General features: G+C 35.4%; 1 protein-coding gene across 2 annotated transcripts in view; it reads left to right on the top strand.

Moving 5' to 3' along the window:
- Dnajc12 (DnaJ heat shock protein family (Hsp40) member C12) overlaps positions 1-18,510 on the top strand; it is a 55,190-nt gene that overhangs the window by 33,858 nt on the left and 2,822 nt on the right. For both annotated transcript variants that reach the window (XM_076834691.1, XM_076834690.1), the window contains 2 exons: positions 2,917-3,056; positions 13,888-14,092. In XM_076834691.1, coding sequence (XP_076690806.1) covers positions 2,917-3,056; positions 13,888-14,092 — 345 coding nt within the window. The remainder of the gene's footprint in view (positions 1-2,916; positions 3,057-13,887; positions 14,093-18,510) is intronic.

Here is an 18,510-nt window from a genome sequence, read left to right as displayed (position 1 = left end):
TGTATCACTATAATATGCTCTTTTAAGGTCTTTGGGGAATAGTCCGAGAAGGGGAATAGCTGGGTCAAATGGTGGTTCTATTCCCAGGTTTCGAGGAATCTCTATACTGCTTTCCAAATTGGCCGCACCAATTTGCAGTTCCACCAGCAATGTACAAGTGTACCCTTTTCCCCACATCCTCATCAGCACTTGTTGTTTGACTTCGTAATGGCTGCCATTCTTACTGGAGTGAGATAGTATCTTAGGGTGGTTTTAATTTGCATTTCTCTGGCTGCTAGAGATGGTGAGCATTTTTTTGTATACTTGTTGATTGATTGCATGTCTTCCTCTGAGAAGTGTCTGTTCAGGTCCTTGGCCATTTGTTGATTGAGTTATTTGTTTCCTTATTGTTTAATTTTTTGAGTTCTTTGTATACTCTGGATATTAGGGCTCTATCTGAAGTGTGAGGAGTAAAAATTTGTTCCCAGGATGTAGGCTCCCTATTTACCTCTCTTATTGTTTCTCTTGTTGAGAAAAAACTTTTTAGTTTGAGTAAGTCCCATTTGTTGATTCTTGTTTTTAACTCTTGTGCTATGGGTGTCCTATTAAGGAATTTGGAGCCTGACCCCACAATATGTAGATTAGAGCCAACTTTGTCTTCTATCAGACGCAGAGTCTCTGTTTTGATATCAAGCTCCTTGATCCAGTTTGAGTTAACTTTTGTGCATGGCAAGAGAAAGGGATTCAGATTCATTTTGTTGCATATGGATTTCTAGTTTTCCCAGCACCATTTGTTGAAGATGCTATCCTTTCTCCATTGCATGCTTTTAGCACCTTTGTCAAATATAAGATTTATAATTTTGTGGATTGGTCTCTGTGTCCTCTATTCTGTACCATTTGAACCTGGGTTATTATACATGCTAGGCAAATGCTCTATCACTGTGCTATCCTCATTCATTTTTTTTTTTTTTTTTTTTTTGAGACAAGGTTTCACTAAGTTGCCCAGGGTGGCTTTGAACTTGGGATCCTACCTAGCCTCTCTAGTAGCTAGGATTGCAGGCATGTACCCCCACATCCAGCATTGATGGTACTCTTTGAAGCATACAAGTTTTAATTTTGATGTAGTTCACTTAATTTATTTTTGTCATTGTTGTTTTTATTGTTGCTTATACTTTTGGTGTCATTTGTAAGAAGCCGTGCCTAATCTAAGGTCACAAAATTTACTCCTAGTATTTTCTTAAGAGTTGTATAGTGTTAACTCTTACTTTTCAATCTGTGATCCATTTTAAGTTTAAAAAATTTATAAATGGTTTAAATAAGGATGCAAATTCATTCTTTTATATGTGGATATCTAGTTGTTCAGAACCATTTGCTGAGAAGACTGTTCTTTCCCAACTGAATTATCTTGGTACTCTTGTCAAAAATCAATTGACTGGGGGCTGGGATTGTGGTTCAGTGGTAGGGTGCTTGCCTAGCACATTTGAGGGCCTGGGTTCGATCCTCAGCACCACATAAAGATAAATAAATAAAATAAAGGCATTCTGTCCAACTACAACTAAAAAATAAATATTTAAAAAAAATCAGTTGACTGTATGTTAGGGTTTATTTCTGGATTCTCAATTCTATTCCATTTATCTATACATCTATCCTCAGGTCACAACAAGTCTGTTCTCATTACTGTACTTTGAGGAAATTTTGAAATTAAGAAGTATGAGTTCTCCAACTTTGTTCTTATTTTTCAAGATTGTTGGGGCTGTTCTGAGTCCCTTATATTTACATATTTTAAGATTTTAGAACCAGTTTGTCAATTTCTGCACAAAAAGTAAATGGGATTTCAGTAGAAGTTGTTGAATCTGTAGATCAATTTGGGGAATATTACCACTTTGGCAATATCAAATCTTTCAATTCAGTAACATGGGGTATCTTTCCATTTATTTGGATCTTTTTTAATTTCTTTAAACAAGATTGTATTGTTTTTAGAATGTTTCTTGCATTTCTTTTGTTAAAAAATTTCCTGAGTGTTTTTATTCTTTTCAATGCTGTTATAAAATGGAATTGTTTCCTTAATTTGTTTTCAGATTGTTTATTGCTCATGTGTAGAAACAGTTGATTTTTGTATATCAAGCTTGTTTTGTGTCCTGCTCTATGTGAAGTTTTAACTTTACGGGGGATAGGGTAGCGGTGGTGGGGGCAATAGAGACTTTGGAAGTATTTCCAATAGGGCCATGAAACGTTTCTCTTGCATGCCATCTAGTCAAACAGGTCAGTGACAAAGCTACTACTTACTGAGCACCTACAACATTATTTACTGTACTCAAAGCTTCCCAATAGTTTTCCATTGCTCTGATGACAAAACAAAATAAAACACAAAAAACAAACAAACACAAAACTAGAATCCTTAGCATGACCCTGAAGGCTCAGGATGACTAGGCTTTTGTTCAGTGCACAACGACCCCATCCCTCACTGTTCTTTTCCTGGCCCTGTGTCCTTTAGCCTCATTGACAATTTCAGCTTTCTCTAAATTATCATTACCGTGTTTCTTCCTGCCTTAAACCTTAATTCATACTGTCCCTGTTGCTTGGTCACTACTTCCCACTAACTCCCTAGTAGAGAAAATTCTATTTTCCCAATGTTTGTGAATTTCTGTCTCTTTTGCTAATACTTTCTGTTATTCACAACTTGTTGTCCTCACCTCAGACAGTACCTGGAACATGTAAAGGGAGTGGATAAGCTATATGTCAGGCAATTTATATACATGATCACCCTTGTCTTTATGATATACTTTATAAATGAGGAAACTAAAGCTGAACTATGTAAACTAGCCTTAGATCATATAACTGGTAAATGGCAAAGCAATGATTCTAGAAAGATCTTCTGATGGTTTGAATTTTAGCCCCTCCAAGAAAGAAATTCTCATTTCTTGATTTGTTTTCCAGTGGAGACTTTTCAGAAACTGCAGAAGGCAAAAGAGATTCTGACCAATGAAGAGAGTCGAGCCCGCTATGACCATTGGAGAAGGAGCCAGATATCGATGCCATTCCATCAGTGGGAAACTTTGACTGACTCGGTGAAAATGGTGGGTTTCTCTCTGGGGGGTGATGTAGATCTGTGAGGCTCAGGCTACTCATGAATTAAACTCATGAGTTATCTTAAAGAGTTGTTATGGTTTGGATATGAAATGTTCCCCAAGGACTCATGTGCTGAAGATTCGGTCCTCATTGCAGCAATGTTCAGGGCTTTTGGAAAGTGGTTGAATCATGAGATCAACCACTTATCAGGGCATTAATCTGTTGAATGCTGAATGGACACCTGGGAAGTTGTGGAAACTGAAGGTAGGTGGGGAACTGTTGGAGGAGGTAGGTCACTGGGGATGTATATATCTCATTCCTGATTCCTTCCTTTCTGTCTCTCTGTCTGCTTCCCAGCAGAACTGCCTTAGAGCCAGCTAAGCAAGGGCTGAAACCTCTGAAACTGTGAGCTAAAATAAAGCCTTCCTCCTTTAAGTTGTTTATATCAGGTATTTTGGTCATAATGATGAAGAGTTTGTTAACACAAGACTCAATAGGCAATAGGATGGAGAAGAACAAAAAGTTGGTAGGATCTGTGTTTAACTCAGTGCTTACAAAATCCTGTGAGAGGAAATTCAGAACAGAGGCAATGAATCAGAGCCAGAAGAGCCTGTGACTACATTTTTCAGTCTCTTTGGCTGTTTGTTTCAGTATATAAACTTCCTGTTATCATTTACACTTCATTTTATGAGTTCTAATAAATGTGCTTCTAAAGTTGCTCATATATTGAATTTTGAACCATTGCAAATTCATTTCTACCATTTTTTTTGTTCATATAAGCTTGTTCTTTTTTTTAAGGCTTATAATCCATTAAAAAAGAAAAAAAAACAGGATCCCTTTAGTCAGAGAGAACTGTAAGTTATTCTTATTGCATTCTGGTGAATTATTGGACTTATTAAACCATTGTGTTACTTTTCTTTATACCATTAAAAAAACACTACATATCAAAATAATCACATTATAGAATAAGAAGGGCTGGGGGTGTAACTCAGTGGTAGAGCTCATGCTTAGCATGTGCAAAGCCCTGAGTTCAATCCCCAGTACATTTAGTTATTAATAATTAAAGAATTAAATAAATAATTAAATAAATCACTGTAATTACTCTTATGTACTTATTTTGTTTACATTGATCTTTATATTATAAAGAAATGTAATTAAAAAATTGCATTATTTTAGGCATCAATTATTATCCAGGTTCTTCTAATTGGAATACTCCTCTGACTTGAGACTTTAAATATAGAAATTACTTTACAGGCAAGTTTTTAGAGACATTTGTTAGAATTAGTCTATAAAGTGATTCATACCTCTTAAATTATAGCCCTTTAGGGTTATATTTAGATTTTCTTTATAGTTTTTATTTTTTCTTTATAGTTTTTCTTTATTTTTTTATTTTTATTTAATTTTAAGACGATTGAAGAAAATATTTTTTATATAAAAGGCTTGTAAGACTAAGGCAAGGTCTTTCAAATAACTCGGAGAAATTAATGCAAAACTCTCAAAGTATTTAGTTAAAACCACTCTATATAAAATGTTAACTTTTTTTTCATCTTGGAATGAAATGTATAGACCTATGAATTTGTTTAAGGTGGGTTAATTATTATGAGAAACTAACATATGCTTATTGTATATATACATAAAATAACCAGGGGAACCTTTCAAAAAAGAGTGGCTTAACTTCACTTATTCAGAACTAAGGTTCTTCTCTTTTTCACTATTTATATCCAAGGTTCCTTATTAACGCTAGCTAAGTAAACATTATTCTACTAACTCTGATTATTTTCAGTCTCTTAAGTATGAAACTCTTAACTGCAACTGAATTAGTCTCCCTTGCTATTCTAAACCCTTCTGACCTATAGATCATTTTTATTGATAATCCATTCAACTGTCACTTAATTTTTAACAGCTGATATCAACTTAGCTGTGGATTTTTCAAAACTCTTCTCTAAATTTCCACTTTAATTATGTTGCCAAAGTCTTTCTATTTAATACTAATTTCTTGTCTCCAAGTGCATTATTTCTGCTTTGAGTTTGGATTAACCATGAACTGTTGGAGATCTTTCAGTAATTAAATTTTAGATGTTACTGGCTATGTCATTTATCTTCTCTGCAAAGATGAAGTAGAATGCTAGGCTGGCCTTTGGTTTCAGATTTATTTTTATTGATGGTACAAAATGATGAGATGCGTATCTCTCTGCTTTTAAATCAGCAGTGATTTTTTTTTCTCTTATGATCTTTTTTGTTTGGTTGGGGGTTGTTTCTGAATTCCTTTTGTTCTTTACCTTAGTGGACTTGGAATTCCTATACTCAATTTTACCTGATGTGGAGTTTCACTGTTGTTGTATTCATATATGAACATAGGAAAAGACAGTAGAATGAATTGGACATAACTTTCCTATGTTCATATATGAATATACCAATAGTGAAGTACAACCATTAAGAATGGGATCCTAATTAGTGTAAGTTATACTCCATGTATGTATAATATGTCAAAATACACTATTGTCATGTATATCTAAAAGAACAAATTTTAAAAAAATAAATAAAATAAAATAATAAAATGAAATCTTGGTGTTATATGTAAAAAAAGACCTGTCTCAAAATAATTTTAAAAAGCTAAAAAAATTATATAATATGTTTATATCCATATGTATATACATACATACATAGTGTATATACATGTATTAACACTAGATGAATAAATGTTAATAGCTAAATATATATGGCTAGTTACATATATATTATACTTATGTATGGATATTTATGTCCATTAATTAATTAATAAATTTTAGGAAGGAAAAGTTTATCTGGGGTTCACAGTTTCAGAGATCTTAGTCCATAGAAGGCTGGCTCCATTTTGGGGGGTTTGAGGTCAGGCAGAACATCATGGCAAAAGTTTATGGTGGAGTAGAGTGGCTCAGAACATGATGATCAGGAAGCAGAAAGAGCTCTCCTCACCAGGACAAAATATAATTCCCAAAGGCATGCCCCTGATGGCCCACCTCCTCCAGGAACATACCACCTCCTGTAATTCTAATCCCCATGAGGAGATTAATTCACTGATTGGATTAAAGCTCTCATAGTCCAATCATTTCACCTCTAAACTTTCTTGAATCGTTCACACACGAGCTTTGCAGGGGGTCACTTAATATCTAACCAAAACACATGCAAATGGCTACAACCACTTTAAAAAACTTCATTAATTCAACTATCTGTACGTCACTCAGTAGGCTTTCTGTAATTTTCTTTTTGTTCTAACCCTAAAAGGTTAGGAGTGATTGATACATGGAGAGCCTCATCTCTTTCTGTAAGTTTTTTGTTGTTGTTGAGACTGGTCTTGTACACTCAGGCTGAAATGATTCTCCTACCTCTGCATCCTTAGTACTGGAATTATAAATATGGTCTCTCTCTCTGATGCTGAGGATCAAACTCAGGGCTTTGTACATGTTAGGCAAACATGCTACCACTGAGCTACACCCCCAGCTCGCTAGAATCTCTGTAACATTTTAATTGTTGCTTTTTCTCTGTGTGTGTTTCATTTGTTTATCCTTTTACATTCATACTCTGGAGAAATTAATAAATAATGATTATCAATTGTTCATCACCTAATAGAACTTTGTCTATCCTTTTGTAGATAAACATTATCATTAGGTTTTTAGGTTATAGGCTTTACTTATGCCATTCTGACAATAAAATAGTTATAACTTTAGGATTTGAATTTCAGATGACTTGCCCTGCACATATTATAGATTGTTAAATGTCATAAAATGTCTTTCCTCTAGTGGTCAATCTTGTGTTAACTGCCTTTTATTTACGTAGGATAATCACTGTGGAAGGAAAAGCATTGGTTGAGAGCAATATTTGTCCTCACACCTACAATGTAAGAAAAATTCCAAGGTATTTTTTGCAGCATAACACATAGGATCATGTCTCAGTTCTCTCCTTTGGGAGAATGCCTCAAATGAGCCATAGGTGTGACGAACTTCCATTACTCACAAGTGATAAAACTGTAACTGCTATCCCTCCTATATACCAAGTCTCTGTCTCTTCACTAGCCATTTATTTCTCTTTTCCTTTTCTAGAAGTTCCTCCTGATAATTTCATTTGTAAAAAATATTTTAAGAATTCACCTAGATCAATTAATATGTTTGAAATTTAAATGGAGATATATGGAGTTGGTTTTAAACAGGGTTGAGGGTGAGAGTTTTAGTAATCTAGGCCTTTGGGACCCTGGGAACTTGAAAACAGTTTTCATAGCTCAGAAATTTAGAGAATTTCATCTTTGTCATTCAGGATATGGATAGCTCTTTTTCTCTCTTGCTCCAAAATAGATGGCAGATTGGCTTTAGGAAGGCTGCTGGCGAATGACTGTAGTGAAGCCACAATCAAAATAAAGCTCTGAGAAAAATTCTCATAAGATGTTAAAATTGTTCCATGCCACATCAATTACTATAAAATTTATAGAAGCTATTAGAAACACATTTTGGTGAACTGATCATTTGACAAATTGATTGCTTCTGGGAGGGCTTTTTGGGGCTTCCTGTCACCTTCACACGGACCTACTTGTCTATTGATTGTTTCTGGGTTCTCAGCTAGGTGAGGTGTCTTTGGGATGAGTCCCGTTGGCCACAGACTACCAGGGAAGCTTCCTACTAGGTCCACATGGCTACAGTTTCTCCAGCCAGATGGGAAACAGTGTGCAATTCAACACCTTCTGGGCCTGTTCAACAGGCAATCTGTCCTAATTGGATGGTTTCCAAAAGCAGGTCAGGAATCACCAAGCAAGTAAAAAATTCACTCAAAGTGATCCAGGAAAAAAAATATAACCAATTTTATACAGTTATTCAGCTGAGCTATGACATATCTGAGTCAATTTTTTCTTTTTTCTATTTGTCCCAGTGTTTAATGGCATGTAGGTTAAAATTTTATTTGCCATTGTTGACCAAGGTCTAGAGTGTGAGAAAATGAGAGGGAGGGAGGGGGAAAGAAAGGGGAGGGGGGGGAGATACATAGTTTCATTAAGGAAAACCGGTGAACAGTTAATTTTGAAGGCAGAATAATAACATATCAGACCAGTTTTTCATATCTTAGGACTGGTGACCTTTGCACATAGGCTTGGTTTCTGTTTTATGTTAATTCATTCCATGCATACACTGACTCTCAATCTTGTCCATTTAATTATTTTGTTGTACAGACTCTTCTTCTTTTACTTTTTTTAAGTCTCTATCAATTGCTTTCATTTAATATTTTTATTGATGCTCATTCTATTTAAATGAATCATTCTAGCTGGGTGCAGTGGCACACACCTATAATCCTAGCATCTTGGGAGACTGAGACAGGAGGATCAGAAGTTTGAGGCCAGCCTCAGCAATTTAGCAAGGCCCTAAGCAACACAGTGAGACCCTATCTTAAAAAAAAAAAAAAAAAAAAAAAAAGCTGGGGATGTAGCTCAGTGGTGAAGCACCTCTGGGTTTAATCCCCAGTATGCACATCCCACCACAATGTTGTTCTGTCTATCCAATACCCTAGTGGAGCTGAGAAATACACTGTAAATGCAGAAATGAGTGATTTGCAGGCTATCTGTTCCATAGCCTAGGCTGCTTAGCATCATTCTTGCATTCATCCCTGATTGTACAAAAAGCACCAGAAGCACTTGTAAATGAGGTTAGATATAGTTTGGATCTTTTTTCCACATATTTCTATAATTGGGATTAGCAGACACAGGGATCTGATGATAAAATATTTTAATCTATCTTACTCGGAAAGGGAAGAAGACAAGTCTCATAATACCTTTTTACTGAGGACTTTCAAATCATTTATTATAACTGAGTCATTAAAGACCATAGGCATTTTGATTTTAAGAGAGAAACATCATGTACAGGTCACTTGGCCAACTTATGATACTTACAGATCACATTTCCAGCTGTCTGTGCCCTGAGTGCTTCCATTTCTTACTCTTTGTTTTTCAATAACCTGTCTAATATCCTTTCCCCTCTTTCAGAGGAAGCCACTGGCCGGCCTTTTCTATTCTATGCACATGAAAAAAAACCAAAGCAACCCAATAACAAATCCAAAACAACCAAAGCCAAGTGACTCTTTTTTTTTTTTTTTTTTTTTTTTTTACATTGGTTGAGGCCATTATTTTTTTAAAATAAACTTTGTTTTTGAAATCAAACCTACAGAGAAATGCATAATACCTGCATTTACAAGTTAGCACTGGTTGTGAAGTGTTTACTTGGTAACCATCCCAATCCATACTGTTGGCATCTAGTGGCTTCCTCCTTTTTACAATTATAATTACATCTTAATTTTCAAGTCTAGCTTTCTTCTAATTATATATATGTATATGTTCGTATATTTATATATGTATATATTATTCTCACATAAAGTTTGGAAAATGCTAAAATAAAATAAATAAGCTTACAATCCTGCTATGCAGGCATAACCCCAGTTAACATTTTATTTTTATTATTTTTTAAATAAATATTTATTATATTTTTAGGTGTAGATGGACACAACACAATGCCTTTATTTTTATGTGATGCTGAAGATCGAACCCGGGTCCCACCCGTGCTAGGCGAGTGCTCTACCACTGAGCCACAATCCCAGCCCCAACATTTTATTTTTTTAATTTTGATTTTTTTTTTTTTTTTTGGTGAATGATCAGAATGCCTTTATTTTATTTGTTTATTTTTATGCGGTGCTAAGGATTGAACCCAGTGCCTCACACATGCCAGACAAGTGCTCTGCCACTGAGTCACAGCCCCTGCCTCCCAACTAACCTTTAAAAAAATTTTTTTTTAGATGTTGATTGACCTTTATTTTGTTCATTTATTTATATGCGGTGCTGAGAATTGAACCCAGTGCTTCACACATGCAAGGCAACTGCTCTGCCACTGAGCCCTAACCTCCCCCCACCAGTTAACCTTTTGGTGCATTTTCTTCCATTTTTCCCCCCTATGAGTGTGAGAGTTGATTACACTGAATAATGGCAATAATTGTTTTATAAGTGGTTCTTGGATCTTGGATCTTGGCATTGATTAGTCTTGGATTGAATTTATATGGGGAAAAGAATTCAGGGTGATTCTTCCTTAGAGTTAAGAAGAGATAAGCTGAAAGTGAATAAATGACTTATTTGACTGGATTAGGACAGAAGGTTTGAATATACTTATGGTTTGAAGTTGTATGGAATGATATATTGTTATTTAATCTATCTATATATTTTATCTATATTCATATTATATGCATATGTATCTGCATATCTATTTCTGTCTATATTTGAATATATTCATCTATTGTGTGTGTGTGTGTGTGTGTGTGTGTGTGTGTGTGAATGTGTGTGTGTGTATGTAGTGCTGGGGATTGGACCCAGGGCCCCACACATGCTAGGCAAGTGCTCTACCACTGAACTAACATCCCTTGCCCTTCATCTATCTTGTAAAGTTGTTGAGATCATGCTATTTATGATGATTTTATCCTGTTTCATTAATATCACATCATTATCACATCATAAACTCCAAATTTATAAAAACAGAATTAAGAGACTCCAAGAAGGCATTTTACCCTTTTGCACTTACCCTTTCTTTTTGATGAGGTCATTATGGCTCCTACTAGTCCTCCTGAGACAGGTGATAAGAAATTGTGGTATCTGTCAAGCCCTTATTAAAAGGTGGCTCATTCTTTCCAGGAAATAAGTACACCAAGATGAAAAGCAAGATGCCCCTCATGTCAGGGGACATTAGAGGAGACAGCTCCTTCTGTGGTCTGTGGCACAGTTTTTATTTATTTATTTGAGAGAGAGAGAGAAATTTTTTAATATTTATTTATTTATTTTTTAGTTTTCGGCGGACACAACATTTTTGTTTGTACGTGGTGCTGAGGATTGAACCTGGGCCGCACGCATGCCAGGCGAGCACGCTACCGCTTGAGCCACATCCCCAGCCCTGTGGCACAGTTTTTAAATGTTACAACTTTTGAGTTCATTCAATAAGTATTGGAGGTGCGCGGTGGTGCACGCCTGTAATCCCAGCCGCTCCAGTAGTAAACAAAGGTAGCTTGCTAGGCCAGGAATAGCTTCCTGTTATATTCAAATAATTTTTCAAGAATCAACAAAGCTCATTATTTTGGTATATGCTAGGGCTAATTATTTTACTTGACATATTCTTAAAATAAGAAACTTGTAATTTTTCAATTTTTTTCAGTGCCAAGGATCAATCCTTATACATATTAGGTAAATACTTTATCACTGAGCTACACTCCAATTCCCCAAATTTAAAATATTTTAATAGGAAATGCACATGTAGGGCAAAAAAAATGTAAAAGGTACAAAAGGACATATATAAAATTCCTCTGTCTCATACTTTCATTTCTTAGTACATGACCTAACAAAATTTTCTATCAGAAGACTCATTTTTGATTTCTCTTCCTCAACAACTCACCAAAAGACTCATTTTTGATTTCTCTTCCTCAACAACTCACCAAAAGCAGCCAGAGCTATGTAGATACAATTACATAATTAAATCACTGAGCAAAGAACCACCACCAAGTATATTGAATACGATGGTAGGATATCAAGTTTCTAGGGACAGTTTTCTAGGGTTTGTTTCCTTCTGTCTAAAAGTATAAAAGTTATACTGGAAGCCAATGGACAATGCCCAACACTGCTGATATATAGATCCTGATTTTTTAATTTATAAATTTAAAATATAATAAAATTAACATGCCATTGTTAAAAAGTCAGAATAATATAATAAGATATTTAATTAAAAAAATGAGTCCTCTCTTATTCCAGGCCCAGTTCTACTCCCCTCTCCCAGAAATAGCCCCCCTTGTAATTCCTTGTGCTTCCTTTCAGAAATCTTCCATGTAATGTACATAAACACTTTTATATCATCCTTTTAAGAAAACAAATGAAAATGTATTTAAGAAGTTCTTGTTATCTGAGGATAACTGGACTTGAAAAAAATTTCACCTAAAGTAAACCCACTTAAAATTAGGATCACTGTTCATAGTTAACATTGATTGAAATCCTGCTCTGTCATGAATTTTATTAAAAAGAGATGTATAATCCAGAATTTTAATATTTGCCAAATCTGCATTGATGCATGGCTAGGTGGGAGGATCACAATAGTACATGTGGCAATAGCAGTGTCTCTTAGTACATTTCATGATGCTTCTTAGTAGAATATCTGAGATTGGGTCATTTATTCAGAATGAATTTTTATTTTGTGCAGTTCTGAAGGCTAGGAAGTTCAAGGTCTTGGGGCTTACCCTGGAGAGGGTCTGCTTGGTGTATTATCCCATGGCAGAAGTAGGCAAGAGAGAATGAGAATGCAAGAGGGAGACCCCTTGCTTTCATAACAAACCTACTCTTGAGATAACAATGTTAATCCATTCATGAAGGCTTTGCCTAATTACCTCTTACTGGTCCCACCTCTTAACACCATTGCACTGGGGATTAAGTTACAACATATTGCCAGGCGCAGTGGCACATGCCTATAATCCCAGCAGTTTGGGAGTCTGCAGTAGGAGGATCCTGAGTTCAAATCCAGACTCAGCAATATAGAGAGGCCCTAAGCAACTCAGCGAGACTCTGTCTCTAAATAAAATATAAAAAAGGGCTGGGGATAGGGCTCAGTGGTTAAGCACCTCTGAGTTCAATCCCTGGTACAAAAAAAAAAAAAGTTTCCAACATATGAAATTTGGAGGACACATTAAACCCTAGCAAGTAGGTGCAATAGTAGTAGTTACAATAGTAGTTAATTGAATCTCTGTCTTGGCTCTATTCTCTCTCTTTTTATTTTTTTAGTAAAATATACATAACATAAAATTCACCATTTTAATCATTTTAAAGTATACAATTCCAGTGCATTAACTATGTCTACAATGTCGTTCATCCATTGCCACTTTCTAGTTAACAAAACTTTTTCATTACCCCAAAAGGAAATCTATTAGCTTCCTATTTCCCTTTCCTTCCAGCCCCGGGTAACTACTAATGTACTTTCTGTCTCTATAAGTTTGTCTATTCTGAATATTTCATATAAATAGAATCATACGATATGTGACCTTTTTTGATCTGGCTTTCACTTAGTATGTTCTCAGAGCTCATCCACATTATAGCACATATTAGTACTTCATTCCATTTTATGACTAATATTTTATTTTGTGTGTATACCACATTTTTGTTTATCCACTTTTCAGTTGATGAACATTTGGGTTGTCTCTATCTTTTGCCTACTGTGAATAGTGCTCCTATGCACATTTGTGTACAAGTTTTTTTTTGAACATCTGTTTTCAATTATTTTGGGTATATACCTATGAATGGAATTGCTGGGTCATATAGTAATTCTGTGTTTAATTTTCTGAGGGACACTTCATTATAATTGTTTTATGATGCTGGGAATTGAACCCAGGAGTATCTACTACTGAGCTACATCCTTAGCCCTTTTTATTTTGATTTTGAGATAGTGTCTAACTAAGTTGACCAGGCTGACCTGAACTTGTGATCCTCTGTCTCAGCCTTCCCAGTAGCTGGGATTACAATTGTGTGTACACAATTGTTGTATTGAATTGTTGATTAAATCTCTCTAGTGTTGGTGGCTTTGCTGTGTATCATGATATGACTTCTTGTATTGTTACTCTTCAAACTAGCAGGAATCACTCAATTATTATTTGGGGATTAATTAATATCTGGATTAATTATGAATATCTGGTTTATTGGTCAAGCCATTTTGTTCTGTTAATTGGTACTATAATAGTAGGTCAGGTGTTATCCATATTGAACTTTAAATATAGAAAGCCATATTGACTTATTATTTATGTGTCTGCTTTTAATTAATTTAGTCAATGCATTGGGCTGTCAAAAGTAAAAAAGACCTGATGCTGGAAGAATCTGAGCAGACTCAGATCAGCAAGACTAAAAATGAAGAATGGAGTGAGCAAAGAGAAATAAAGAAAGAGGAACTGGGTTCAACCACAGAGAAAATGAAGCAAAAAGCACCCGAGTCCCTGGAGAAGTCGAACTCTCCACAAAATCCAGAGTCTCCAAGTAAGTCCTATCATTATACCTTTGCAGAACATAGTAGGTCTGAAACTGGAGAGCTTGGTTTACATTGCATTTATTCTAAACCATTTCCAATCTGTACAGTAGTTCCAAACTTAAGGATTGGTTTAGTATCTCAAAAGATACTTAGCATTGATACATAAAGTGGAAAGTACATAAATTCCTCCAAAGGAGACATTTCTCATAGTGTCTTTTGCTTTAATGAAATAACACTAGCTAACATTTATTGCATGTTTACTATGTGCAGGAACATTCTTTATATATATTACTTTATATTATCATCTCATTTAATTTTAGTTTGCATGTATTAACTTATTAATCCTCACTACAAATTTGGGAGCCTTGTGCTATTATTAGTGTTTCATTTCTATGAGAGAACAAGCCCAGAGAGGTTGAGTAATTTGCTCAAGACTATACAGCTTGTATGTGAAGGAGTTTGAACTAAGGTAGATTGGCTTCAGAGTCTGTATTCCAAGGGACTGCACTATTCTGAGATGATACCTCATCTCTAAGTAGCCCTATAACCAGTACAAATCACTTATAGAGCCACTGAAGCAAGGTATTGCAGAAGTTCAACTGTTGGCTCCCAAGCTGTGGTATCTGAGCTCACAGTCTAACTCTACTACTTATTAACTGTATTTCCTGGCAAAAGAAATTTAATTTCCCTAGACCTCAGTTTCCTCATCTATAAAAAGGAATTATAATAATACCTTTTCATGAAATAATGCTAGGTGAAGTTAGCCAAGCCCCCAAAAACAAACGCTGAATGTTCTCTGATATAAGTTGACTGACCCATAATGGGGTAGGGAGGGGGAGCATGGGAGGAATAGACAAACTCTAGATAGGGCAGAAGGGTGGGAGGGGAAGGGAGAGGGCAGGGGGTTAGCAAGGATGGTGAATGTGATAGACATCACTATCTATGTATGAATAAATGAATTGGTGTGAACATACTTTATATACAGAGATATGAAAAATTGTGCTCTATATGTGTAATAAGAATTGTAATGCATTCCACTGTCATGTATTTAAAAAATAAAATCAATTAAAAAAATACCTTCTCATGAAGTTACCATGGAGATTAAATGGGGAGATCCATGCACAGTGATTTTCCTATAACAGGCTTTGAGTAAATGTTAACTATCATTGTGTCTTTGTCTATCTAGCCATCCAACTAACTGTATTAACTATTTTAGGTGTGTTATATACACACACTGTAATTATCTCAAATAATTATATGTTGATTCTCAGGGTTATGATGCAATATCCCATTAAAATTTGGCCTTTAAGCCAGGTGCGAAGGCACATGTCTGTAATGCCAGTGGCTTGGGAGGCTGAGGCAGGAGGACTGAGAGTTCAAAGCCAGCCTCAGCAAAAGAGAGGTGCTAAGCAACTCAGTGAGATCCTGTCTCTAAATAAAATTCAAAATGGGGCTGGGGATGTGGCTCAGTGGTCAAGTACCCCTGAGTTTAACCCGGTACCAAAAAAAAAGCCTTTAAGCAGAAGATTCTTAAACACTCTTGAATCTTTGAATACTGACTGGTATAAAAAGAAATAATTAAATAGCTTGTGGTAAATGATAATATTTCCAGAAATAGTTACTTTAAATTTTTCTTTGGGAGAACTTTTACATTCTCTGTACTTGCTGAAATGAGGATTCTTTGAGTTTGATTCAGGTGTCTCAGCTTGTTATCAAGAGATCTCTGTAAAGTAGACATGTTGATTGCATCAACCTCACAATTAGAAATAGTTATAACAAACTTGATCAAAGAAGAACCTGAATTTCATAAACCTGTGTTTTAAAAAAATTTTTTTAGTTGTAGATGGACACAATACCTTTATTTTATTTATTTATTCTTATGTGGTGCTGAGGATGGAACCCAGGGCCTCACATGCTAGGTGAGTACTCTACCACTAAGCCACAACCCCAGCCCACAAACCTGTGTTTTAAGCAAGCACATGTATACAAACATACCACCTTCCCGCATAGAGAAACAAATGAGCAAATATTTCTTCTTTCAGACCTGTAATGTTCAATTTTGTGCATCCAGAAGCCCTGGATCTTTCCATTTCAGATTCAGACTTAGACTGCATTTACCCACCAGAATGGGTTGAGGAGGTTGGACATTTCAGGAAACTCAAGCATGATGTTGAGGAACCACTTGAGTCTCTCTCAAGAATTCTAGGAAATTTTCTTTTTTAAAAAAATCAAGTAATATAAACCTATTATAAAAAGTTCAAAGAATCACCGATAAGCAATAACTTCGAGTTTCCCCCACTCTGCTGACTTCCTCCGCTTCTACATCCTGAAGTAACTGATGTGGATGCTCAGGCATGTCTCCTACACTGTTCTCTCTAATACAAGTGTAGTAAGTACATGCACTTTTATAAAATTTTTAAAAATAAAGAAGGTGTCATACTTTGTATGAGTGTTTATATTGCACAGTGTTCAGAAGTGCAGACTTTAGAACTAGATCCCAGTTTCCCACTGATGAGTTGTATGACCTTGGGGAAACTGGTTAACCCCCTCACTGTCTGAGTTTTCTTATCAATATAATGGTTGAAATATTAGTGTTTACCTTGTAAGGTTTTCTTGAGGAGTGACAAATTTAATATATGTAAAGTATTTAGAATAGTGCCAAGCACTTGGTAAGTGCCATTATTAGTGTTAGCTCTTATCATTATGGGACTTTTTCTTAGATCCTTATGTCCCTAATGGATTTGCTCTTCTTAACAGCTGATAATATTCCATGGTGTAGATATATCATAATTTACTCATAACAAATTATGAGGACAGTTTTGATGTCCTCATATTGTGAAGTATATATTCTTACTGTGGTTGAAGAACAAAATGGAGGGGATAAGGATCATTGTTCTGAGAAGTTGTTGTTGGAGAAGAATGATGAAATTCTGCCAAAGGCTGCATTTATCAGTATTTTCTTAATTTCTTTTAGTTGTTGATAGACCTTTATTTCATTTATTTACTTATATGTGATGCTGAGACTTGAACCCAGTGCCTCACACATGCTAGGCAAGTGCTCTACACTGAGCCACAACCCCAGCCCTATCAGTATTTTCTTTTTTTTAAAAAAAAATTTTTTAGAGAATTTTTAAATATTTATTTTTTTAGTTTTCAGTGGACACAACATCTTTGTTTGTACGTGGTGCTGAGGATCGAACCCGGGCTGCATGCATGCCAGGCGAGCGCACTACCGCTTGAGCCACATCCCCAGCCCCAGTATTTTCTTAATCTCTTATTGGTTTAAGAGATTATTGGTTCTTCAGAGCCTTGGAGTTGGAATTTTATGTATAAAAGTGCAGATGTATGATTATTTATAATTTCATTATGCTACAGTGTAAATTTTTATAATATCAGCATTTAAGAAATTATTATGTCACCTTTATCAAACCTTAAGTGGCTTCTCATATATTACTTTTCAGCATGTTAATATCTGCAAGCAGTGCTTGATATTTACCTTTAAGTTTTCCTTATGATGCTTATTCCATGATGAACAGCCATTGCATTCTGACTCTTCATGCATTAGACCATGTATAAGTTGTATAAGACAATTTCACTTTTTCTTTTAAAATTTGCCATGCATATGTTTTTTGATAATTACAATTCTAAAATCAAATAGTTTCGTGTAACATTCTGGAATGATAACAAAAAAATTCAATGCAGATGCTGTTCGCATGTCACCATATTCCTGGGTACCTACCTGCTCAGGCATTGCCAACACTATGCTCTCTACCACAAATACTGACACCACCAGAGGACTTTCCCCTAGCAATGGAGCCTGTCTGGCAGCAAATGAGCAAGTAATAAGTGCCAGGGAATCAACACCCTTTGGATGTAGCCATCAGGCAATGGATGGGAGTGGGAGGCTGAGTTCCTCAGCTCCTTTACCCTTCATTTGGAATAACTCTAAGGGTTTTTATATTGTTTCCCGGGATTCCCCAGTGGGATCAGCTCTGGTCATTTAGGGCAATAACTTGTTTGATAATGTTTACAGTTTTGGTTCCCTTTCCCATTTCCTTACCAGGGTGTCCTGGAATCAATTCCCAGATTATTAACTTTGGTTTGAATTCTTGCCTGCGTGTCATTTCTAGGGGAACCTAAACTTGAAACTATGTCTTTCTAAAACTACAAAAATGACACTTGTTTACCGTAGAAGAAAATATGGTCAAGCAAAGAGAAAAAAATAGTAACTTGTAATCTTATCACCCAGAAAATATCTATAATAGTTTGCTTTATTTTCATTTATATTTGTATACCTAAAACTAATAAGATAATGCTGTGTATATTTTGTGAGTTTTTTGTGAGTTATAGGTTGTCAGAAATAATTTCCTTTTTGCTTTTTTCTCAAATGGAAAGTCTTTGGATTTTTGAAAAGTCTTTGATTCTA

This window comes from Callospermophilus lateralis, chromosome 15, assembly GCF_048772815.1.
Source record: "Callospermophilus lateralis isolate mCalLat2 chromosome 15, mCalLat2.hap1, whole genome shotgun sequence".
Classification (NCBI taxonomy): domain Eukaryota; kingdom Metazoa; phylum Chordata; class Mammalia; order Rodentia; family Sciuridae; genus Callospermophilus; species Callospermophilus lateralis.
The sequence above is the reverse complement of the archived record's forward strand: the minus strand, read 5'-3'. Positions and strand labels throughout refer to the sequence as shown.